Source organism: Aricia agestis, chromosome 2, assembly GCF_905147365.1.
Source record: "Aricia agestis chromosome 2, ilAriAges1.1, whole genome shotgun sequence".
In the NCBI taxonomy this organism is placed as follows: domain Eukaryota; kingdom Metazoa; phylum Arthropoda; class Insecta; order Lepidoptera; family Lycaenidae; genus Aricia; species Aricia agestis.
In genome coordinates, this window is record NC_056407.1 from 3,972,426 (window position 1) to 3,999,894 (window position 27,469).

Here is a 27,469-nt window from a genome sequence, read left to right on the forward strand (position 1 = left end):
TCAATTATTCTATCCTTGACATTTATTCTTTTTTTTTCCAAGTAAAGCCGCAACAGTGAATTTTGTAATCCTCACCATACGAACACGGTAATTTCGAGCGATCGTAACACTTAACTCAAAACTTCGAAAAAATAAATGTTTGACAAAAAATTATAGCGTTTATGGTAAATTGTATACTTGGAGGTGACATAATTGGACGAGAAGTTGTAAAATTGTATACTATTTGTCTTACACTCAATGCCTAATAAAGTGTTTTTCGTATTCTCTTGTAAAAGTTATAACTCAAGTTTCAAAGAAGTCGATCTACTGTAGAATAAAACGCCCGTAAAAAGTGAATCCTTTGTCTCTCGCAATAATAACAATTGAATTCTTTGAAACGTTGCAATGCTAATTTTCCTCGTTGAAGTCGAACTCCGCAATTTATTTTTAAAATCTTAATCCGGCGTGCTCAAAGTTCAGATTGTTTGCGTCAAAATTGATTGTATTAATAAAAATAAAATTTGATGATTCATAATTATTTTATCATACAAAAATGCGAACCAAATTGTAAAGTTATTATGAGTGAAATCATTTTCTGATGACTTACCATCTTTAGGCGGACTCGCGCACTGGGGTGCATAGGAACCTAAGTGATAACCGTATGTGTTTTGGTGCATGGGAGGGAAGGGGTAACCTAGCGACCTCGGGCTGGGGAACCCCGACGCCTCGTGGGGGTTTTGCTGACCCCCCGGGCTGCCGAAGTGGTGGGGGTGCTGGTAGCCCCCCTTAAACCCGTACCCATGCTGCTGGAGCTCTATGAAGGCGGACTTGGAGGAGACGTTGGTCGGGGTGGAGTTATTGGAGTTGGAGATGTCGTGGGGGGTCTGGGAGCCCCCGAGGTGGTGGTGGTGGTCCAGCGCCTCCTGGGTGGTCATGGCGGGCTGCGGGGTGGATGGGCCCCCTCCGTCCGTGGACTGAGGAGGCCCGAAGGGATCTGAGAAACTCAGGGTGCCGGGTTTGCTACCGGGGGATTGAATTCGGGTAATTTTGAGGGATTTCGGTGGCTCGCTGGGGACACTCCCGCCGGTCAGCCTGCAATGGAAAAAAGGAGGTTAGTCATTTGCTTGGTAATTGATTGCTAAGGCGCGTATTGATGGCAATAATAACTAAGACGTCACCGACAGTCTATACAACTCGGAAGTTTGATGAGAATACCTTTGTAGTGATGTATTAAGAAATAATCCGGAATCTTTTTCCTTTCAGCAGAGTCTCCGGTCGAGCAAGGGTAAGCCTTTGCTTGAAGGAGTTAAATAGGTAGATTCCCTGACATTTCCAAAGCCTTTGGTTTACTTTTATTTTGAGGAAGTCTCTCACTCCTCACTTTTTAACATTTTGACGATCATTTCTCACGTTCCGAAAATTTTGGTGTGTCCTAACGAAGCGGAACTGCACTACACCCACATTCGAAAACAATAATTTCAAGTCACGCACTATTGAGTTTTCTCAGATATATTCGATCTTATCAGCCACAATAGCTTATGCACCTGATAAATAGCTTCTCAAGCTAAGAGCTTCTTAAATCCCAGAAGAGACTACATTTGACTTCAGAGATTTTTATTCTGTTATCTTAAACTTTGGTTCTGGAGAACAGAGATCAATGCAGGAACAAGCGTCAATGGTGTATCTAGGCTTAGGCCTGAAAGTACAATTGTGTAATAAACAAAGGTACCTAGAAGTTTTGAAGCTACTTTATGCTAATCAGATAGATAAAACTTCTGAATAAGCCTTTGGTAATCTATCAGGTTAAAGTACAGTTTACTATTGCTAATAATATATCTTGTTGATTCCATGTCAAATGAAAACCACATAAAATTGTATGTCGTATAAGAAAACGTCGGTGGTCCCGACAAAACCTCAAATACGTATCGAGCGCCATACAAGGTTAGTTTTTTGTTAGAAAACTAATTGGGTCTCGCCTTAACTGAGTGGCCCGTTCACAGAACAATCTCTCACAAACCCAACGCGAGAAATTATCAAATAAGGCCATTAACGCATGGCGCGAAATTTTCTTAACGTTACGAAATTTTTAACGCATTTTGGTTGTTACTAAGTTATGACATGACAGTCTTAAAATAGACGAGGGCCGTAGAAACACATAAGATGCGCACGCTTGAAATAACTATTTGGTATTGCAGAGCCTCCCTCTTACACATTCTGTGATAACACAAATAATATGGGCAATTTTACGCACATAATATCCTTATGACATACTAACAGATAATGGGTATGCAACGCACCTAAATTCCTAGCATACAAATATTTGAAATATTTTATGCTTACTAAGAAATCAGTTATATATCTTACATACCTCCGTTGTACATAACTGAGGATGTATTACACGATGGAAAATGTGTGACTCAGAACGCGCGTTGTAAAAAAATTGAATATTAATTACCACGTGTAAGGTAACTCGCATATTCCAACAAAAACATTAATATTACAAGTATTTTTCTTATTCTCGAAAGTGTGACATGGGTCGCTGATTTATGAGATTTGATGTTTATTTGCAAAGTAATTTTTAATTAATTTCTTTTTAAATATTGCAGGTAGCAATATTTAATGAATGAGAAGAAGAAGAATGAAACTTTATTTGGTAAAACAATACATCAAATATTACAAAGAAATAAAAATACATATTATATCAAAACTGTATTTACCAAATAGGTGCTTACTCAGCATGTGTTGCGACCGTATAGTCGCAACCACAGATAGTCGCAACGCTGATTTTCAGTAAGCGTCTTGAAATAATATTAAAACCATTAAAATCAAACATATTATTAAGTAATGCAGTTTTAACATGTGTGTTTTCACTCACAACTTATAGTACTATGTTACTAGTTATAACGGTTATAAATATAAAGTCTTTAAATATACGGTCACTATATCCATTAAGTATAAAATCCACATCATATACTTTGAATCCCAATCATTTATGTATTCAATAGTATCATTAGTAACGCTTTTTCAATACATATAAACCATCATTAGTTAAACATTTACTCCGTAAACTGAGTTTATATGCTAACCTTCATAGATTAAACCATAAAGAGAATTTATTGATTATATAATTGATATTATAGCATTTCGGCGCACCTTCAGAAAGTGGCCTTAAACTTGTGACCCGTCTTCGAACTCTTTCGGCTAGCTTTGACTTAATCAAAGCGTTCCCTCTCGCTCTATCATCAATCATTACCCATAAGTGCTTCTCCCTCAAAGGTCAGGTCAGAGCGTTTTGTTTTTTCGTCTGTTTGTTTGTGTTGATTGCTTGTATAATAACAATGTTTAGGGTTTGTTAATTGGTGTAAAATTTTATTGTATCTCGTGGAATAGATGTCGTTATTTTTAATTTTTGCCTTTTTTCACCTACTAAACCTTTTTCAGCCTAATGGCGATAATTAACTACTTTTGCTAATAGAAAAAAAAGATGAGATCAGCGGACACACTCAAAAAGATTTTATGATTAAGTACTTTAATTAAATGCAAGTTTTGATATAATCTCCATAAATTTTTTATCAAACTATGAAATTAAATTGAAGTTAAGTAATTATACTTCTCGTATTGCGGCTGTAAGACATTATTAGGTAGGTGTTAATATTTTTATTTGTATAGTGGGTGAAAAAATATAAACCCAAAAGTAAGGATTTGATAAATCTCACTTTAGAAAATGTTTAATCTTAAAAGGAACGTAACACTACTTAGTATGTTCTTCTTCAAACCAATTAAGTGATGAAGCTATATTTACTTATTCGAATGGCTATAGTGATGGTACTTTTGTAATTAGCTTATATCTAAGCTTATATTCTTTGTATTTAGTTCGTAATGACCGGATGGAAAATGTCAGAAGCCTCGAGTAGGGGTGGGTAAGGTTAAGGGACTATTGACTGGGTCAAAACTATTGTTCTTTGTTTTGTGCACATTTTTTCTGAAGAAGACAAACATTTTTTGTTTTTAGTCTTTCGTTTGTCTTTCAGCTGTTATCTATTAATTAGGCATTATGTTTAATAATTAAAAATGACGTGTAAGAAAAGTTTTTAATAGCCTTTATCCTATTTTAATAGTACTTAACTAACTATGTTAATTACAAGAAACCTGTTTTTTTTTTACATAAAAGGTTCGGGTAGGGTCTAGAATCTAGATCCTAGAATAAGAATCGAATAAGATGAATGAAAGGTATTATAATAATTATTCTGATAAAACCTTTTGTTCGTCTTATTTGCACGATGTAGCTATATGAATTGAACTAGTACCTAAGTAGTAAGAAGCAAGTTTTTTATTTATACTTGACTACGGATACTTGGCGGAAAATATGTACTAGGAGAGCCGACTGTACGTAAAGTGGGAAAGAGCTAAGAAGAAGAAAATTTTGACCATAGATACAAGAAGCAGCGACTTCGCTTGCCAGCATAAAAATCGTAGTAAGAAAATAGAGCCGGTATCAAATCCATGATCAGGTAATAAATAAACCGACTCACGTATCACCGTCCAAGCGAAACGAAGGGTCAATGGGAAAATGAAAATTCTATATAAATTAAAAAAGAAACTGGCACAGAATACCATCAAATACACATTTAACTTCACGCGCCATTGGCTGCCGGATTTCAAAAACGGGACGCGAATTCTCCGCTTAAAATGTTGGAAATTCAAAAATGGAACAAGAACACTAGAGCACTCGCGACGCCTACAGACAAAATTACTTCTTGCCGCGAATAATTTTAGATTAACGCAAAATACGAGTGGAAATTTTACAGCAGATTGTTCTTTTAAATACTGAATAATATTACTTAGAGAACGTTTAGGAGACAAGTAGACAAATGCATATTCCGTAGGGGAATATTTTCCAGTAAGTACATATTATAAAGTAGATCTTATCATATTATATTTTCGACAGTCTCCGCAGCAAATTTACTCAATGTATAAAAACTCTTAAATATAAGATCTTCATGTTGATGACTGTAGTTGATAAGTAGAAATCCTAGTAGAAAAACATACCTATTTAGTAACGCGCTATTTGTCACAATATGTCAATTATAATGTACACTATGGAGTATGGTTCAGTACATAATAAAGATTTATTTATTAGTACAGTTTTATTAGTTTGATATTGTTAGCCTATAACCGGATCACCTTGTACTATATAGCTCGTCTTATCTTGTTAGTCATGATTTACAAAATCACGACATTTAGACAATCATTACTGAATACTGAGCGGAACGGAATGCAGAATATTACACTAGATTATATTATAAAGTATTATAATATACGTAAATAGTACAGCCAATAAAGGCAAATTTGGCTACATTAACCTCCGATTTCGTTGAACCTCTATAGATTAGGAGTTCGGGATGAGTATTTTTTACTTCAGAGGTGACATAATCTTGCGCTTTGTGCACTTTGGGGGTGAAATTCATGTCTTTTAATAAAAATAGGAATAATTTCAGGACCTATAAGTACCTTATGTACTGGTGGTTTACAAGAGCGGTTGCATTTATACAGTGAGCCTCTCTTGTTGCATTCGAGGTGCCGTTGATAAAGTGACTGTCATGCAACCGCCGCGATCTCAAACCGCCAGTATGCTAAGGTCATTTTAATGGGAAAATGTTTTGTGCATCCCTGGCGGATCGGGGATACCGGCCGGGGTATGTGGGACTCTCCGTAGGACCTACCCACCAAAACTCCATTGTGCTCCACTCTTTGATTAGACATAATTACGGGCACGATCAACCCACCTCAACTCTACCAGTGGTTCTCCGCTGGTTCTCATCATAGTGTAAAGGCTTTACCAAGTGTGTTAAGGTCCTAATACCACAGCTTAACAGAATGCAGTATGTCAGTAGGTGGACACTGCCCTCTGGAATGGTAGAGCTGTAATTAGGTACATTAGTAAGCCCAATATCTATTATCATAACGCTAATTAATAGATCAATTCTTTACGAAAAAAACTCCTGAAACCTTCTCTATATAAATCTTTGCAACATGTCTCAGTTATCTTAAATATGGTACTAATATATTCATTGATTACAAATTGTTCATGTTTAATACATCAAGTTGTAATAATTAGACACTAACTGGTCGAATATTTGAATAAAACTATGAACTTACCGCACGCGTAGTTGTCAATACAGTTTTTATTTTTGGTTTTAAATTGATATTACGTACTGAAAACCGGCGGAGTGAGTGAGTTTACCGGAGGCCCAATCCCCTACCCTATTCCCTTTTCTACCCTCCCTTATTCCGTTCCCTTTCCATCCCTGCCTTCCCCTATTACCCTATTCCCTCTTAAAAGGCCGGCAACGCACCTGCAGCTCTTCTGATGCTGCGAGTGTCCATGGGCGACGGAAGTTGCTTTCCATCAGGTGACCCGTTTGCTCGTTTGCCCCCTTATTTAATAAAAAAAAAAAAACTGTGATGTAAGTTTGTCGAATTGGAATGGATATCACATCCGCTTTTGCACGAATTATGTGAAATTTTGTTTGAAATCTTTGATATTTCATAATTAAATAAATGCTAAAATCACTACCATTTTTGAACAAAATGTAATTTAATAAATCCAACATTCGTGATTCGACATTCTTCAAAAATAGAACACGAGAAATTTTCGATCCGAAAAAGGAAATATAAAAACAATCAATACCATATTCGAATATTCTAGAGAATTTGTATGAAACGTGTTATAAAGTATAAAAAACATCAAAAACACCGCGTTCTAGCGGTACAGCCGATATCCACATAGCTTAGCATTTATGAGCCTAATGTTTATAGTGATAAGGTCGTCGAGTGGTACACCGACGTTGACTGTGCCGGCAACAGATAGAAACCGTGTCCAATCCACTATTTTCGATCGTAAACCAGCCGCACGCGATCACCTGATTATTCAAAAACTTTTATTGTCTTTTATAATTAAAACGATTCTTTTGATAGATCATGCGATTTAATGTCACGAGAGATGACTTAGCCATCTCTTGAGATGCACTTCTGAGAAGAATAATGTCGCATTCAGGCTATAACTCAAACATTTAAGCAATCGATTTTCCAGCATTTGCGCATTGGCTCGCATGCACCAAACCATTTTGTAATTTAATAAATCTTTTCTCAGTGAACAAAAAAAAATACTAAACAAAAGATAATCGTAAAACATAAAGCAAATGACTAAAATATCTACTAGATAACGCCCGCAACTCTGTTGCGTCAAAATTCGTTTACCGCGCGGGAACTGTATATTATTCGAGATAGGAATTATCCTAGTTATATTATCCTCTCCCGAGGCTCAAAGTATCTTCATACCAAACAGTAAAATCGTTCCGCGGTTTGGACATAAAGAGGTAACAGACAGACGGACAGTTATGGAAAAGTTATTAAGTGCCAAGTTCCGGCTGGTTCTTCTCGCCGGGTTAGATCCTGAACCGGTGGTAGCCACCTTAGTATCGACGTTCGGAAATATTTTTGTAAAAAAATTACTCTAAATAAAAAAAGGGAGCTGTCAAGTTTATATAAAAACTTGTCATTAAACTTGATAGATACAAAAGAGTTGGATTTTAAAGTTGGTTATATTATGCCCAAGTGTTTGCTTGCTTTCAGCCCTAATTTATAACAAGGTGCAAACAGTAACTTCATACCGTAATTTTTTCCACTTTCACACAAGTTAGCCATTTTCTTGTTACACGTCGTTATTAAAATCCAACTTCTCATAATAACGTCGAATACAATCACTAGAATTAGCATAAATAGACTCCCTAGGCACTGCAACTTGGCAATAACCTATAATTTCATTACAATTTTATTCTAAAGCATATAATTACAAATTGTCGCAGAGTATTAGTAAACACTTCAATATCGCGTGTCGATGGCAGCCATTTTGAATTAGTTGTCATGTCTATTGACAGTTGACAGCTACGACGGCGGCTACTTGTTGAGCGCGGGAAATGTCATAATACCAATTTTAGTTTTGGAAAAATCGAAAGTTTTGTGTCTCACCTGAGGATTTGCTAAGTTTTATTTAAACTTTGGTATAAATTATCATAAATCAATGTTAGTTCAACACTTCAAGTTGCGCCATGATGAATTAAATATGATTGCCACCATGATTGCCCATCTATATGCACAATTGTGGGTAGCACAGTCACAATAGCTCCTCAAGGGTCGCAGTGACATCAGGGCTACTATGATCTGTGTTCAGGAGAAAAAAAAGGGTAACTAACAGACCAATATGCTGTACGCTTTTCAATCGCTTCTTTTTGTAGAACATATTAGAATTGTTAGAATTTATGTAGTAAGAAGAAAGATATCTACAACATTACGTCGAAGAAGCCCCTGACTAGATAGAAATTGCGTTTTCCAAGTATCAAAACAGCCTAAGTCTACCCCGAATGTTCAACTGTTTTTAATTTAGACCTTCGTGCGGGAGCAGATACGTATCAACTAATAAACTCTTTAGATTATCTTGCATTGCGTGAGATAGACATCAGAAATGTACAAACAGACAAAAAGTATATTTCTTTCTTATTACTGTATATTACACCGAGTGCTTCTATATGTCGCAGTCAACTTAAAAGGTTACAATAAATTTCACGTTCATTACCGTCATCGGTGGTTTTATGTGCCATTTGATACCTTTTTTTGTCATCAAAATAAACCGACAGTGAGCTTATTTTTGCTGAAAGATTAATATCTAAAGTCTATATATTATGATAGCCCTACATTTTTTTTATGAAATAAGGGGACAAACGAGCAAATAGGTCACCTGATGGAAAGCAACTTCCGTCGCCCATGGACACTCGCAGCATGGCTCTCCCACGTCAAGAATAATAATATGTAGGTTACTACTTACTAGTAATAAGTGTAAGTCCCTTTGAACAAAACTAATAAATCAAATTTATCGCCTAGATAATAGAGATGTTACCGAACGTTTCAAAATTGCAAAAGACCAATTTAAATGAACGAATTCAACAGTAATGTACATTTTAGTGCAATTTTCAGATTATAAAGTAGGTATCGAGAATTTTTTTGGACTAAGCGATTCAAGCAAATACATACTTATTAGCAAAACCTTAGCTACTGACAGGAACACTATACGTTTTTGTAATGAAATGTAGTCTACATGTTAATTCAGAACTATACTAATACCATGCCAATTGCAATGCTAGATGATCAATTCATGATCAGAAGGTCCCGTTATTATTTAATCGCAAAGAAGTACCTGTCATGGCAATTTAAATCTTTCAATTGCCATGATACCCATGATTAAATTTAATGCTCATAGCTTTTACGTCAAGTCTCATTTGCCATGGCGCCTTCATGGCATCGAAACCAAGCCAGCAATAATCATTTATGATGCTCTCTCTGTTTCTTTATTTTCGGATAAAATAGATATACCGAAGCAGCGAGAAATTTAAAGGCTTATTCAACACTTGCATTATTTTTCTTGCCAGACAATCTAGCCTACACTATAAGCGCGAATTCAACCCAATTCAGCCCCCCAATGAAGCCCACGTCGATACAGTCGACAGAGCTCTAAGCCACTAGACCAGTGACCACGGAGGCTTTTTATAAATAGATGACAATTAACATTATTGTGTAAATGCAATATAAGTACTTAACGTTTTCATTAATGCTCGATACATTAATAATATATTATAACTATAAATTTTATAAGCCATATAAGCAGTCGATAATCTAATGCAAAAAGCAGACTTTAGACAAATTAATAACAAAGTCGCCTAGTACAAAAACTTCATCCGCTTACATTAATGTACAGGTAATTTTCATCGCAAGAAAAAATCACACACCTCCATATTTTTTATTATCTGTGACAAAAAGTAAAATGGCGCAAGTTATGACATTTACAGTGGCGGCCATTAATCATCTGTCAAACGGGCCGCCATCTTATATTAACCTTACATGGAAGGTAGTTCTGTAATTACGTCTAGGCTAGATGCAATTTGCCGTGTGCATCCTATTGTTTCCGATTGAGATGTCTCATTTATAAAGAAATCATTATAATTTTTATCGGCCATACTTTATTGAAATTATTAACGGTCTAATTTCTACAATTTTCCTCTAAATTAGACACTGATTGTGCGTTATTCATTCACCGATTTTTTAAATTAGGAGATTAGAGCTAAATGGTTGTATAATTTCAGCATGAGAGGAGTTGTCAGCAGATTAAAAAGAAGTTGGTTTACGGATATTTTTACTACATGTCCTCACAAAAAGTAAATAATAATTTAAAAATGACAGCGGCATTCATTCACATCTTGTTCAGTTCGCGGCAAAAAAGGATTAAACATTTTAAAGATAAATACACCTTCCACCTGCTTTAAGATCTGTTTCCGATAAATCTAGAATTAGTGCTCATAATTAGGTCCAGAATAATGGTGGAATTAGACGTAAAAGACCGGTAAATGTTTCTCCAATTCTGACAACATTTTCACGAGAAGCCCAGGTGGGTTTTTTACAAGAATTTCGTTTGGCAACAGCCGGCAGTTGCAAATTCTACAACCATCCGTTTTTGCATACTGAGAATTGAGTTTATTACAAGTTTATTCGATTACCCACCCATGTTGATCGACATTTGACATGGTTTTCGAAGTTTTATTTTTGAGATCACGTTTCTGATAGGCACTTTGCTCAAGGAATATTTTATTTAAAAGATGTGATTTTAGGATATTAAATTTTTCGTAGCCTTAATATTAGGCAACAGGAGTTTACCTACTCTGTTGAAAAGATAGCAAGTCAAAAGTGGTAGGGAACAGATAATCTCCGGTAAAAAACCTCAAAAACGGAGCATTAGGAAGGTTAGGGGTACCTAAGTGTCGGGGTAGGTGTATCAAAGTAGACCTTATAATATGAAAAAAAATTCGTTTCGTTGGTTTTACAATCAACAATAGAAAATCTCAACTTCAATAAAGTATACAAAGTAAAATAAAAAGATCGCACATACGTCTTCCAACACAGATAAATTACACTATTTAAATACTTGAACTTTAAACGATTAATTTATTGGCCACGACGATAATTGTATTTTAAGAAGTATTAAATTTTACGATTGTTTCATTGTAGGTGGCGACTAGCCACATTACTGATCATTTAAATATTTTAAACCTTAAGGTAGCCTTTCGATGCGAGCGTCTGACGCCGCGTTAGTGCCGCTGTGCTCGAATGACGTTCTCTACTGGATAGAACATCACTCATCAGCTATCTGACGCGGCGGTACAGTCGAGATGTCACTGACGTTATAGACCTGCAGCTATACTCAACCTACCGCCGCGTGAAGCTAAACCATTTTGAGATTCACGGCCACAGGCAAAATAGAGCAAAGTCGTCGTGAAAGTCATGAACATTTTTCCACTTAGTTTTAAATCGCGAATTATTTTGAAGAACGTTATTTTTAGCCCTATTTTGGTAGCGGCTCGCGACACAGAGACCATAATGTGTTTGGGGTCCGTATATAAAAAAAATTGAGTACCACTGTTATAGACGCTCGCTTTGAGAGGCAACCTTTAAGGTTGCCTCTGTACCGCTTGCACTCTTGCAGTCTTGCAGTCTTGGTCAATGTTAATCGTGGATAATCAGGTTAACTCTGCCGCTTTTTGTATATTTTATGAAAGGCATGATATTTTGACAAACGATAAGTGGTAGTTCAGACTATAGCAAAGGACTCAGGCTATACTGAAATTGGAATAGGAAAGAAATAGGTACGGTACGTATGAAAAGTGGAAATAATAAGGCATAATATTAAGAGTCTGATGCGTCAAGAAAGTAAAATAAATAAAGTCATTCTTTGTACAGAAATTAAAATATTACAACATCTATTTCTACCTAAACAAAAACATGTTTAAAATTGCGAATCCCGCTCAAAGTCATAACATTAGACGAAATTGTTGGATTACCCAGAAAGTAGAGTCAATGTGCTATTATGATTTTAAGTAGAAGTTTTGGCACTTGTTTATTTGAACTCTGTTTTAAAGTATTAAGTACTGAACTACTTAAAAAAAAACTACTTAAAAAAATTTTACGGATTAATATCGCTTTTAGATTTTTTGTACTGCCTTTTATCTAAGCTTACCTACATATTGCAATCCATCCATTCTAATATTATTTAAAACTAGCTGTCCCGGTGAACTTCGTGTCACTTTAAAACCTTCCCTGGACATCTACGAATATTTTAAGACTAAAATTAGCCCAATCCGTTCAGCCGTTTTCGAGTTTTAGCGTTACTAACACAATTGAAAATCCATTTTTATATATAAAAGTGTTGTTTTTAGACTTTTTCAGGAATTTTTTTTTTTCTCTTCGTAAGAACCATCCTCGTACTTCAAGGAATATTTTAAAAAAAGAATTAGCAAAATCGGTCCAACCGTTCTCGAGTTTTGCGCTTAGCAACACATTCAGCGACTCATTTTTATATTATAGATGTGAAAGTGTTTCTGTCTGTTACCTCTTCATGCCCAAACCGCTGAACCGATTTTGTTGACATTTGGTATAGAGGTACTTTGAGTCTCGGGAAAGGACATAGGATACTTTTTATCCCGGAAAAATGTGCGGTTCCCACGCGTTTAATGTATTTTGGTGCAACGGAGTTGGTGGCGTCTAGTATGTTATAAACTTATAACTTTTAGGGCATGTTTCACAATCGCCAATTTATGTCACGAATAGCTTATCCAGAATTTTTGTTACATTGTATTTATTTATAATATGTACTAGATGACGCCCGCAACTCCGTTGCCCCAAAATTCGTTTATCGCGTGGGAACCGTACGTTTTTTCTGGATAAAAAGTATCCTATGTCCTTTCCCAGGACTCAAACTATCTCCATACCAAATTTCAGCAAAATCGGTTTAGCGGTTTAAGCGTGAAGAGGTAACAGACAGAAAGACAGACAGACAGACGGACAGACAGACAGATAGACACACTTTCGCATTTATAATATTAATATGGATAATTTTAATATAATTTGCCACTTAATAGCCGATGGTGAAAGAAACCCTAACTTCAAAATTTTAATGTGAAATAATACAGAAACATAAAAGAGGATATTGATGAAATAAAAATATAAACCATTCGTATCGACGGGGTGAAGTGTACCTAAAATATGAATGATACATCAAAGCGGTCGCATGCATGTTTGATGAGTATTGATCTGTACTGGGCTCATCCAAATTGGTGTTTCACGTAATAATTACAACAATAAAATCACCAAGTTGTTGTTCGAAAACTCTTGTTTATATTATTAGTTTGCTTTGATTATTGTTTATCTGAGTACTTAGCGTTTGAGACAGCGCTTTAATTTTTAGCAAGTATGTTTTTGTTCAAACTATGCTCGACTTTACAAACTTAACACCGGTTACTACAGTCCAAATAAAGAGGCTAGTCACAAAAAATCTAGTAATGAAACAATGAACAAAAATGATAATTGATTCTTAATCTTTGAAATATCTATTTTTTTTTATTTCTAATCAACACCACATTGGTTTGGAGTTTAGACTGTGACAAAATGTAGGACAACGATCATAGGATTAAGTTATCAACATGCTATTTAATGCTATTGAAAATACAAGACATTAAAACCTTATTATATTTACTTAGGCCTAGTTAAGAAAACTAGAGATCGCCCAATGGTCGAAATTCGACCTCAGATAAAAAATAAATTATAAGTGAAAATTGAGTTATATTACAACAACGCTTTTCTATTGATATTCTATTGTCAAAAATATGTTTTAGACATAATTTCTGCGACAATCTCAGATTAATAATGTCAAATTATCACATGGCCAGTCTGGCCATGTGATAATTGTCTAACAGTATTTAAGATTCAATAAAAAACTAAACCTATTTTCAATTTAACAACAGACTTCAACCATAAATAAGAGTACAATTCGTATGTATAGGTGTGTGTGTTGTAGAGTTTGTAATGATTTATTTGTTAAAAAAATGTATGATAAAAGCATATTTTCAAAGTAATATTAGCTCGATGCACTCCTTCATCGTTTACCCATTTTGCGTAAAAAGGGTTACAAAATTTTTCGCTCGCGTATTAATATTATGATGATGTAGAGTTTGACAAAATATGTGTCTGTCTTATGTGCTCTACATTTTCTTCTACTCTAGTAGAATAGAAAAAAACACCTTCAGAGAAATGAAGCTGTTTTTAAATCAAAAAAATACTAAAAAAATTAACATAGACATAATATTTTTTTTTAATTTCGCAAGGCTATTGTGCCATAGACTAAGTTGTTAAAGGTTTCATTTTATTTATTATTATTTTGAACTTGAACCGTTCTTGAGAGAATATTTAAACTAAATACAAAATTCAGATCAGTCTGAAATGCGAGTCTGACATTCTAATTTCTAACATGATGGTTTTATGTTTGATGAGTGTAAGGCAATTTGAAAGATTCATCATAACGTTGGTTTTCTGAGAGATCGCTGTATCTACTGGCCCACTCTGGCCTTACTCGTAGCAAAACTGTCTTAGCTTCAAATGGTACTTTTAAGCAAATTCTTAGGTAAATTAGAGATATCATGCAAGTTCGTGGTATAGTGGAAAAAATCGGCCAAGTGCGAGTTGGACTCGCGCACGAAGGGTTCCGTACCGGTATAGAGTGAAAGTAGACGGATAGACAGACAGACATCGAAGTCTCAGTAACAGGGTCCCGTTTTTACCCTTTGGGTACGGAACTCTAAAAATAACGAAATTTGGTAGTTATCTATTTTTTAATTGTATCTATTCTAGTAGATAAACATATATTTCTTAATCTTTATCTTAGAGTGCCTTAGCAAGAATATCTGGATGATCTTATAAGAATCCTACTAAACTCTACTATTGTCACAGAACTCTACCACGGAATAGTTTTATTATAAATCATACTAAAACATAATTCGCAATTACAAGTCTGAATACTTAAAAATACTTGAATTACAAATTTAGAAGGAAAACCCATTGTTTTAAATAAAATATAAAGCAACATTTTATTCCGCTTAATATTAAACTATGAATAAATTATCATAGTCAAGTAATAAAATTGCAAGTTAATGTAACAATATATTGCTAAATATAGTTTGTTAAATATATTTTGTGGCAGGTTACCCACGCAACCGGCGTTTTGCAATGAAAACGTTATATTTTTCCTCATTAACAACATTAGTTAAAATGTAGAGCTAAGTTAATAACAGAAATGTTGCTTTGTAGATGATAAACCATATAAGTCAAACCAAGTCAACTTTGGTTTGCGAACTCTACCTAGGTAGAGACGGTATAGCTGTCAAACAAAATTGCAACTCTTTCAATTTTAGTTTTAAAGTAACTATATCAAATATAAACTTACGGAGACGTAGAAAATCACAGTAACTGCAGCATCACTTCACAATATATTACACAGAGTCACACAAATTATGTCCGGAAAATCACTCGGCTTCGGTGACGTAGAGCGGAGGAAAGCGGCGAGATAGCGGGACAGGTAGACGATTTAGTATTAGAGAAACGAAGAAACGAATCAAAGAACGAAATCAACGAGAACACGTGGTAACATTAGCAAAATCACGTCACTGATGTCATTTTTGTCACATAAATTGCACAGTCTCAGACTATCACGATTATCGGCCGATCAGAGCGCGGTCGCGACTGATAACAGTCATCAGATTCGAAAAAACCGAGTCGTCATCGAGAAAAAAAACACTGAGGCACACGAGCACAAAATTCTGTCCAATTAAAGATAATGTTTGTGGATATTTTAATAGCGTTCCCCTCCGACGTAACCCGACACAACCAACTCCCGTTGAATTTAAACACTTAATGATCGGTTGAAGGAAATTGTCCGAGAAACGACCGGCCCAACGTGTCGCCCTCTCGCTCTAATTAGTACGGATCGCCGCCGCTCGTATGGGAGTCGCGGCGCTAGTGTGCCGCATTGGGCGGGGCCAGCTCGGGGGTGGAGCGTCGAGTGGGCAGGGCCCACACGGGATTGGTGGTCAGGAATGGCGCGATTTTTTTCGTTTGTACGTGCCCGGCGCTCGGGTTGGTAATGCCACATCGATCGTCGGCGCCTAGTTGCCATTATATTTTTTCATGGGTATTTTTTGGCGGTGCTCGGTGCTTTAGTAACCTGTTATGGAGGCCCCGCCCAGCCGGCTCGTGGAAACGTGCAGAGAGACAGCGGCTATCAATCCATACCCCGGCCGTAGGCTTTTTCGAGTTTTTTTTTCGTCGGTGTGTGTTTTTTTCTCGCGACGACGGTGTCTTTGATTTGTGTGTAGTGTCAGTTACGAGGTTTTATTTCTGTTGACTCTCCGCGTCTCACAATACACCGAGTTCGCACCGGCCACCGTGCTGCTGATGTATGGGATGCTTTGTAGATTGAGATTCGTCATGGTAGAGTATTGTCAACAAATCGTAAAATAAGTGGCTTACGTTACTTGTAGAAGGCTGTAGGTACGAATGATAACTTAAATGGCTGGTTTGTGATTATAAGTTAAAAAGAACGATAGAAAGCATATAACAATTGAACCGATGTGGAGCGAGTGGAGTGATACAAAAAGGTGCAGCAAAAATACCTATTACAAAAATCTCAAAAGCTCATAAATGTTAAAATAGTACGTTTATTTAACAAACATTGTATTTTTTCACTTGACACAACTAAATTTATCGTTATTTTACCTACTTGAAAAAAATATAAGAATATCAAAAACATAGATGTTAGGTGTGCCTACCTTTATATGGGTATAGTTAGTACTACTTAATACTTTGTTTCTTTTACAAAATAGTCATATCGTCACCTTTTAGATAGGTAAATTATTTTTAAATGATAAATCTTCAAACTCTACATTTTATACAAATTGTAGTTTTTAGCTATTTTTTTTATATAAATTGTAGCTTTTACTATATGTGTATTGATGACCGTGACAAAAAACAAGTTATTTAGAGTTTTGTATTTTGTTTGCACATTATAATAATTGTACCTATGAGAATTCAGACAAAAGTAGAGAAATTTTATACACTGTATTTATACAAATTACTAATATTTTTTATGTACTTATTATAAAAAAATCAACTAAATAATGTAGAGTTCTATACAAAGAAAATGCCACAAACCTTAGCTATGTCTCGTACGTTACGAGAATCATAATTATTACGAATATGATTCTCGTAAACAGGGGACTATTTTTTGTACCATCGAGGAAATTGATTCCTAGGCAGTTGACAGACCTACGTCGTTTGGTCGGCTTATGTCAATTCAATGTTAGCTGTAATCGGTCGGATGAGTTTGACTTAACGCGTCCAAATTACTTAGGTCCGCCATCTGCATGGGAATCAACTTCTCTGATAGTACTTTAAATTGATAGTACTTTAAATTGATAGTACTTTAAATTGATAGTACTTTAAATTGATAGTACTTTAAATTGATATTACTTTAAATTGATAGTACTTTAAATTGATATTACTTTAAATTGATAGTACTTTAAATTGATAGTACTTTAAATTGATATTACTTTTAACTTTTTACTATTATTTTGAAGATAATGCGTTATAAGTAGCCTCAATGAAGCATTGTGCTAACTGCTAAGGATGCTACATTTTTCTAAAGAGATTATAATATAATAATTTAGGAAAATCCTTGTAAAAATATTTTTTTCACTGCTCTTTTTTTCTTTAATTTTCAAGTGTGCACTATTATTTTATGCTATTTTTTGTCTGCAAGGTTTCTGATGTTCTATGTGAAGACTGAAGAGTTTTATTCATTAGCGCTTTTGATTATATTGGTTTATATGCTCAAGAATGTTTACAAATTACAGGGCGAGATTCTCTTGTAAAAGAGATAGATATAGAGACTCCAAAAGAGATAGACATAAAAAATCCTCAGAAATCGGGCATAACTGTACAATAAGCAGTGCCCCGTAAACGATCAAATTGTTTGTCAAATGTTACGTGTTTGTCAAACAATTTGATGGTGTACAGTTTTGTTTGGAGCGTTTGTCATAAAATCTACAATGAAAACGTGAATTTTATCATAAAAGTTTATCAAAATTTGATCGTTTGCAGGGCACAGCAATTGTCATAAATAATGAATTTACTTATGACAACTGTAAGCTTAATTGAATTGAAAAAAAGTAACAGGAAAATAGATGGTGAAATCTATTCAAATTTTATTATTATTTATTTCATAGTCTGCCTGTATCTTACCACTTTCCCCTGTTACTGCTGAACTGCGTTTCATGTTTGTATGATGTTCTATCACAGAAGTTGATTCCTAGGCAGTTGACAGACCAACGTCATTTGTTCGGATCATGTCAATTCAATGTTAATTGTGATCTTTCGGCTGGGTGTGACGTAACGCGACCAAACTACGTAGGTCTCCCATCCAGAGCCGTAAATAGGGCGGTGCCACCGGTGCCTAGTCACGGGGCGTAGATTCTGGGGGGGCGCAAGAATGGTCAGACCAGAGAGGGCTATACATAGCATCGCTCTGTCTACCTATAACATATAAAAAAGGGCGCAGTTATAGAAGCTCGCACAGGGCGCAAAAAAGGCTATTTACGACACTGCTCCCATCTGCCTAGGAATCAACTTCTCTAATACATCATTATTCTTTACTTTGAGCCCCGAGAAGGCATTGAAAGAACATAGTAAAACGGCAAAATGTCCGGTTTCCAAGTAATATAGGAATATCTGCCATGAAATGTCTTAGCTACTGGCATAATTTTGATCTGATTTGGCACATAAATACCTACATTGAGCCCCGGGAAAGGACATAGGCTAATTTTTATCCCGAAAAATATTACGGTTCCCGCGTGATAAACGAGGTTCGTAGCAAAGGAGTTGCTGGCGTCCTCTAGTTATAATAATATAATCAGTATGAATAATATTATATTGAATTTTGACGACCTCTGTGGCTCAGTGGTGAGCGCGTCGGTAGCTCAAGCCGGAGGTCGCGGGTTCGAATCCCGCCGACGGAACAAAAAGTTTTCAATGTTCCCGGGTCTGGATGTATATTAAATATGTGTATGATATAATAAAAATCTTAAATATATGTATAGTATAAAAGTATTATATATATTTTCGTTGTCTGGTACCTGTAACACAAGTCCTTTAGGTACTTAGCACGGGGCCAGACTGACGTGGTGTGAAGCGTCCATAGATATAATAATAATAATTATATTGAATAAAGAATGAATCTGCCCTACAGGCTACATTGTAACCAAGTATACCTATGGGAATAACATCCTAGCAACAAGGCAGCAACAGAGCATGACGATACTATCTCGGGAATCACACAGTGTACCATTTTAATATTACTTGCATTATCTATGCTTACAATGCGTAATACAAATAATACAGGGAACGCGGCACAATGACAAATAATATAGAGTCGGGCTTGTATGATCCAAACCACGGGAAATTTTTATGAAATATTATTCGGACCACATAGACAGATATCCCGTTAATCGTACGATTTCCGCAGGGTTAAATTTTCTTGTTATTATTAAAATTTATAACCAAGGTTTTTAACATCATTAATTATCTTTTTATCATTTCATCTTTTAATCTAAGTAGGTTTAGGTTAAATAATTGTCGAGGAAGCCATCGGGAAGTTGATTCCTATGCAATTGACAGACCAACGTCATTTGGTCAAATATGTCAATTCAATGTTAATTGTGATCTGTCAGCTGGGTTTGACGTAACGCAACCAAACTACTTAGGTCCCCGATTTGCATAGGAATCAACTTCTCTGATAGTACAAATTAATATAGAAGGCGAGAAACACTGTGTTACACAAATTGTATTGCAACATAATATAACTTAATTAAAGTATTAAATAACATTTAAAATTGTAGGGGGAAAGGTAGTATTGTATTTTGGCTGAATCCGAAGCTGAAACTTTGGTTGAATCTTAATATCACCGCATAGTATAAAATATTAGGTGTCAGCTCCATCAGACTTCTGAGTGTCATCTACACAAGGTGTAACAAATCAAAGGTATAATACTTTAGGGAGTGTATAATAACATCCTTTATACTCTATATAGAATCTTCTTTAAAAGTAGCAGCCTTAAAAGAGTTTATATATTGTTTCTATTAAAAATTCCCATGAATTTGCCCGTACCATAATTGAAAAAGTAACTCTTTCAGCGCTGCTACCTTCACAGTGAACTCTATATTATAAGAGACATAATATAATAATATTATGCCTAGATCTTTAAAACTTCGTAACGGACTTCGGGGCGTTTTTTCGATGGATAGAGTGATTCCAGAGGAAAAATTGAAAGTTAATACTATGTTACATTTACACGCATAATATTATATGGCATATAATATATGGCAAACTGTAACATATAATATATGGCAAAACAATATTTGCCGGGTCAGTTGGTGAATAAACAAAACTCAGAGCCAGCGCCTGTTTATACTAAAAGTTACTATGAATAAAACTTTCAGGATGCAGATAAACACATGAGTGGATGAAATGAGTGACTAACATTTTACAATAAAACAGCAATTACATACTCATTTTTTTCTTATTGCAACAAACTGTGTAACTTACCTACTTCATCATCTAGGTCAGGGATTCTCAAACTGTGCGCCGCGGAAAGGCAAGAGGGGCGCCGTGAGTCCATCCTTCGTCACTATCCGAAACCACCAAAAACCACAAATATTATAAATTTAAATTATAATATTAATTATGTAAAGCAAGTAGATTGTGGCGGTACCCACAATTCGCCTAACATTCCTGCATCGCGCTATCGAAGTTTCGGAGAACGGCAAGATATATACAACGTCTGAAACGACGTCAGTGGGCTTCGGCCTGACCGAATATGCTATCTCGCTCGGTCGGAAGATCTTCCTTTTCGGCCGCCACGAACAACGTTAAAAGATGATTAAATATTTGCTTATTACTGCTTAATACCTGCTTAACCTAACTATATAATCATTATAGGTATTTATTAATGTATATTGTATGTATAAGTGCACCGCAGGCTGAAAAAGATTGGGAACGTTTTTAAGGTAATATTTTTAGTTTTTCTGATTTCAAATCATTTCTCCGGCCCTAAGGCCTCAATTCATGCAAAGAAACATCAATTTTCAAATTGTTACTCACCTTATCCACTCTTGTCTTCAAATATAGGATAGTAGGTACAGCAACCCTAGGGGTAGTATAGGGGTAGTAATGATCTTTCACCCCTATAGAAGGGGGCAATCAGGGTTGCTCGACTAATTGTCGACCTTTGTCTTACTTTTTATCGATTTCTTCTCGTACATGATGCAACAGCTGACTGTATAGTTGTATACTGGGATTGATTTTATTTACTGTTTGTATTTTTTTTTATTTGTAAAATTCATATCTAGTAATATATAAAAATAAGTCGGGTTTTCCTTCCTGACGCTATAACTCCAGAACGCACGAACCGATTTCCACGGTTTTGCATTCGTTGGAAAGGTCTCGGGCTCCGTGAGGTCTATAGAAAAAAAATCATGAAAAACTTCAAGAGAAAAGCATGAAAACAGGGAAAATCATTTTATGGCAAAACAACGTTTGCCGGAAGAGCTAGTAATCTATAATATAAAAATGAGTCGCTAAATGTGTTGCTAAGCGCAAAACTCGAGAACGGTTGGACCGATTTCGCTAATTCTTTTTTTAAATATTCCTTGAAGTACGAGGATGGTTGTTACGGAGAGAAAAATTCTAAAAAAAAATTTAAATTTCCTGAAAAAGTCTAAAAACAACACTTTTCTCCTTCAACTCCCATACAAAAGATTTGTGATAATACTTAAAAGTCAAATATATAAAAATGGATTTTCATTTATGTTAGTAACGCTAAAACTTGAAAATGGCTGAACGGGATGGGCTAATTTTAGTTTTAAAATATTCGTAGAAGTCCAGGGAAGGTTTTAAAGTGACACGAAGTTCACCGGGACAGCTAGTTGATAATAAATATTGATAATTGATGAATACAAGCGACAGGCTGCATTTAGAGACGTTTAATAAAAACTTACATTCATTGATGAGTTTGGGCCAACCTTACCTCAATAAGAAATATACTTATAAGTATTTTAAAGGCTAGAAAAGATAAAGACTGTGTAAAGATAAAGTGCTTACTCTTTTCAGAAACCAAGGTGTTCGCAGTTAGCATAATATATTATAATAGATTTAAAAGCATCAAACACGTTTTATTTTCTATTGCCTAGAAAAGAAAACACCTCATTAAGGCATGCAGATTTTCTGAGTTCCTGACAAAAGAAAAAGTATAATTTTTCATGTACAACTTATAAATATGAGCATGCTACATTGTATGAAATATGGCTGTTGGTAAGTAATTTCTGTTTTCCAGGCTACATAATATCTATTTACAACCGTAATAATAATACCTAATCTGGGAAAATTAAGGAATTCAGACCAAATAATTCATGTTGCTTTGAAAGTTGCTACAGTTATTCCTAAAGGTGTCCAGATGAATATACTAATGGAGTCTCTTTTTCAAGGTTTTTGCTTGTGACTCGAAAATTATTTATAATATCACTTTAGTGACTCCCACATTAATTATCTATATTAAATTTCCTATAAATTACGTCTAAACTTTTTTACTGCAGGTACGATCCAAGTACGGCTCGTGTCCCTCCCTCGGGGACTCTTAGTATATTTATCTAGACACCTTTAGGAATAACTGTAGCAACTTTCAAAACTACATGAATTATTTGGTCTGATCGACGATTTTGAAATCTGAATCTGAAGAAAATGATTAATCCCACCAAAAACATTTCATGTAAAATGTTGCCAAGGCGACAACACAAGGTTTGACCTGTGAAAAATATATGAGAGCACACATTTAAGATTGTAGAGCCAAGCTCCTGAATCTACGCGGCCTAACTCTACCGACCCTAACTTCAACGAATTGTACATATCAGTAAATTTATTATTATTATGAACCAGGCACATAGTATAGTAGAGATTTAACAGGTATCTAATATAGTCTAATAGGTACAGTGCTGTGACTTACAATTTTCCATAAGTAGACTATCGCTAAAAGTAGAGCATAATATGAAGACGTCTGCCCGTTTACTACATTATGAATACGTTAAAGTACAATAATTATAACTCGGTAAGAAGTAAGAACTAAGGACATCCTTGGCTCTATGGCCCAATACAATGCTAACAGTTCAAATAGATGTTGCGAATACATTATCTACCTATTAAAAGTAAGTGAGACCGAGGATAGTTGACTATATAGAGGTAGGCTGACTAAGGGCCTGTTTCACCACTTCCTGATAAAGTGCCGGATAAACTATCCACAACTTGATAGATTCTCCATACGACCTCTGTGGCTCAATAATTGGTGGGCTGTTGGTAGCTCAAGCCGGGGTTTACGGGTTCGAATCCCGCCGACGGAACTAAAAGTTTTCAAAGTTCCTGGGTTATCGATGTGTATAAAATATGTGTATCATGCAATAAAAATCTTAAATATATGTATAATATAAAAGTATTAAATAAATTTCCGTTGTCTGGTACCCATAATACAAGTCCTTTACGTACTTAGCACCGGGCCAAACTGACGTGGTGTGAACTGTGAAAAGTCCATAGATATTACCTACTAGATGTTCCGCGTGGCTTCGCCCGCGTAAATTAGATATTTCACAGACAAATTAGTCCACAAAAAATAACCTATACTTCTTCACGTGGTCTATTTCTTATCTGTGCCAAATAACAGAAAAATTCCAGTAGTTCGTTAGATGAGCCCTTTTCCTCCACATTTTTTCTATTTCTTCGCTCTTATTAGTCTTAGCGTGATAAAATATAGCCTATAGCCTTCCTCGATAAATGGACTATGTAACACTGAAAGAATTTTTAAAATCGGACCAGTAGTTCTTGAGAATATTATAGCGCGTTCAAACTAACAAACAAACTCTTCCGCTTTATAATATTATTTGTATAGTATAGAAGTATAGATTATAATATACTCTATCTGTCAAATTAAGTAGTGGATAGCCTATCCGGCACTTATCAGGAAGTGGCGAAACAGGCCCTAATTGACAGAAATTCAACCTATTTGAAAGTGTTACACTACTTTACTGAACTTGAAGAACAGTTTTCGGGGTCTGAGTGATAAAAAGTGAGTTATTAGCTTATTAACGTATTTTTAGCGCCAAGGGAAGTGTAACACGTCTTAATAATTTGAATGTTTAACTACTAGTCAACTATCTCCAGTCTCCACAAAATATTAAGATTACATACCATTTTTATACCGAGAAATGCAGCCATTCCGCGGAGGACATCAGGGGACTCCAACCGTGGATATGTACTATGTAGGACTCGCTGCGCCCGAAGAGATGGTCGCAGACCCACTAAAACTCTGCAGTACTCCAAAAGCACCGACCTTGCCGAAGCTACAGGAACATCAAGACTTTGGCGACAGGATAATATACCTAGAACTATATTTAGAGACAGGAGACCATAATAAAAGACATGAGTGAATGAAGCAGTGAGTAACAATTTGAAAAGGACCAGGATAATGATTTGAAAGCAAATAAATATATATAGCTAGATATATAAGCCAGATGATGAAGTAGATAAGTTATAAGATTTGTTCAAATTATTAGGGAAAACATGAGTTACTTCCATGGGCGTACACAGGTAAGGGCAGTATCAATCAATATTCAATATTCCTGGCAAGTGGGAATTAAAATCGTGTTGACCTACTCTGCGCAAAATGAAGTACTTATTGGAAACAATTAACTTAATAATTATCTTTTCTATCAGATTAATAAAAGTAAATTTTCATGATTTTTTGTTTAAATGTAACAAAACCGAACATCTTCTCTAAACAGGTATGCTGCCGCCCCTTGCCCCCACTAGCTAAAATCCTGGGTACGCCCATGGTTACTTCTCTTATGTGGTAAAATGTTAGTTACCAACTTACCACTCATGTCTTCAATAATTAGGAACTCACAAACAAAATATACTATTACAAGTCAGAGCTGGTATAACTCCTTACTCTTCCTGTCTCTCTCTCTTTCCTCTTCTCTCTTGTAAACATTTATCATAAACTTTAACACATTTTTCTATTACTGTAACCGTAAACCAAATATAAACTCGTCACGACGTAATCGATTAAAAGCCGCACCATCTATCCCTTTGCCATAAACGGACAAAAAAACAAAAAAATTCCATTTGACACGCGACCGAAAGTTAATTCGATTTAAAGGTGAAAAAATGTTAGTTTTAGCAATCGATAATAACTTTAATTGGCCATAACAATATTTAGAGATGTTTAAAATTTCGTCACAGCGACGTGTATGTAACTTTGGTTTTTATGCCGGCCGTTTTTGGTATAAAATTTAGTAGCTGAAAAACGATCAATTTTGGCGCCAAAACAATTTTAGTGTTAGCAACACTGACGCATTTAATTAAGTGTCAGTTGCATTAGCTATGGACTACCTTCTATTGCACGCGAGAATTTTGTTAGAATGTTAATAAAATTAAATATTTCATGCCCAACTCTCATTTCCCTTCCAATATGGCTGCCGCGGTAAGTAATTGGTAGCTTTTAAGGACTTTTCCGACTGTATAAACAAAGGAATACATAAATCTGTAAAGCATAAAGTCCGAAGTCAATTATAGGCAGGATACACAGAAGTTACTTTTACTTCATTACTGTTGGAGTAAGATAGGTAGTAGTGGCTTAAGAGGATACACCAGAGGCTAGAGAAATGAAAAAAGTACGTGTAATATCTAAAGCTGTCTCCCTTACCTCAAGCCTATACCGCAGAACGCGATAGAGACAATTGCAGAAAATCGTTGTCCCCTGATTCCTTCTCCAAAACTTAACAGATTTAAGTACTTTTTTCATTAAAGATTAAATAAATGCTTGAGCTGTGTTCCTATGTTTTTTTTTGTATAATCTAGCCAAATCTGTTTTATGGATGTTTGAACACAGCGGAAAATCTGGCCTTTTTTGGCCTTTTTTGGGGTTTTGATATCTTATTTAATAATTAAATTATGAAAAAAAAAGAAAACATAGGGACATTGTATTAGTGGCCGTAGATATTCAGGAAAAAAATTATAACTCTACTAGCATTATCCAGGGAGGAAACAGGGGAGAACGTTTGTATGGAAAAAAGGGCGGTGTGGACTCCTCTTAAGTCTTAACCTTAAGAGGATACACCAGGGGCTAGAGAAATGAATAAAAAGTCCGTGTAATATCTATAGATGTCTCCCTTACCTCAAGCCTATATCGCAGAACGCGATAGAGACAACTGCAGAAAATCAACGATTCGTTGTCTCCTGATTCCTTCTCCAAAACTTAACAGATTTAGTACGTTTTTCATTAAAGATTAAAGAAATGCTTGAGCTGTGTTCCTATGTTTTTTTTTTTTGTATAATCTAGCCAAATCTGTTTTATGGATGTTTGAACACAGCGGAAAATCTGGCCTTTTTTTTGGGTTTTGAACGTTCATATCTTAAGTATTTAATAATTAAATTATGAAAAAAAGAAAACATAGGGACATTGTATTAGTGGCCGTAGATATTCAGGAAAAAAATTATAACTCTACTAGCATTATCCAGGGAGGAAATAGGGGATAACGTTTGTATGGAAAAAAGGGCGGTGTGGACTCCTCTTAAGTCTTAACCTTAACAGCCGTTCCGAATATTCAATCTATCTCTGGTTTGACATACCTACAACCGATCGAGGCTAACATTGAATGTTCCATGGTTTGTCTTCTTTTATTAGATGGAGATACGGTATTATGACAACAATTTTTCATAAATATTAAATACGCATAAATACGCAGAGAAAGAAACATTTATAAATAAGTACATAAAATCGGCTTGGTTGGGCAATGGGCAGCAGCGAGGTGGCACTTGGCACTTCTACCGATTTCCAGTTCTCTGCGAATTATTCCCTAGGTTAAATTTTTTTTTTCAAAAACATATATAGTGACCGCTATACAAAGAACTTTGCTAGAGGTAAAGTTTTATGTTATAAAAAATTACTAGTAATTTTGTAAAATCTAACTGTATCTTAATTTAAGTCAATTAAAAAATCGAATATTCCAAATTCAAAAATCGAACATTCAATATTCAACTGATCTGTTGACTGTTACGAAAAAAGCCTTTTTTCTTATTTTTTTAAATTCATCAAAACCAAATGATTTAACTCATTAAAAGTTTGCGTTTTACCACTAAACTGGCCCACAGAACAGTTTACGACGGCTGTAAACTACGAGCTGAGCGGCAGCTCTGAAATCTTCCTAGAAACTTTAATAGGGATTTTGCCTATACTATAACACGTTTACTGTTTATTTGTTCTACGTGGAACTGAGGTTTGATTATTGCATCAATAAGATGTTATTAGTGTTTTATTCGTTGAAAATGCACAATTAACTAATCGAATCGACATAGCTTGAAAGGTGTTTCTTCAAATTTGGTGCACTACTTACATTTCGGAATT

At 35.3% G+C, this 27,469-nt stretch overlaps 1 protein-coding gene across 3 annotated transcripts in view; it reads right to left on the reverse strand.

Moving 5' to 3' along the window:
* The window catches only part of LOC121739763 (homeotic protein distal-less), an 83,622-nt gene extending 67,815 nt beyond the window's left edge, over positions 1-15,807 (reverse strand). For all 3 annotated transcript variants that reach the window (XM_042132319.1, XM_042132318.1, XM_042132317.1), the window contains exons 1-2: positions 15,359-15,807; positions 587-1,071 (exon numbers count right to left, since the gene is read on the reverse strand). In XM_042132319.1, the coding sequence (XP_041988253.1) occupies positions 587-914 (328 nt within the window). In that variant the 5' untranslated portion in view covers positions 915-1,071; positions 15,359-15,807. The remainder of the gene's footprint in view (positions 1-586; positions 1,072-15,358) is intronic.
* Positions 15,808-27,469: the final 11,662 nt, after the last annotated feature.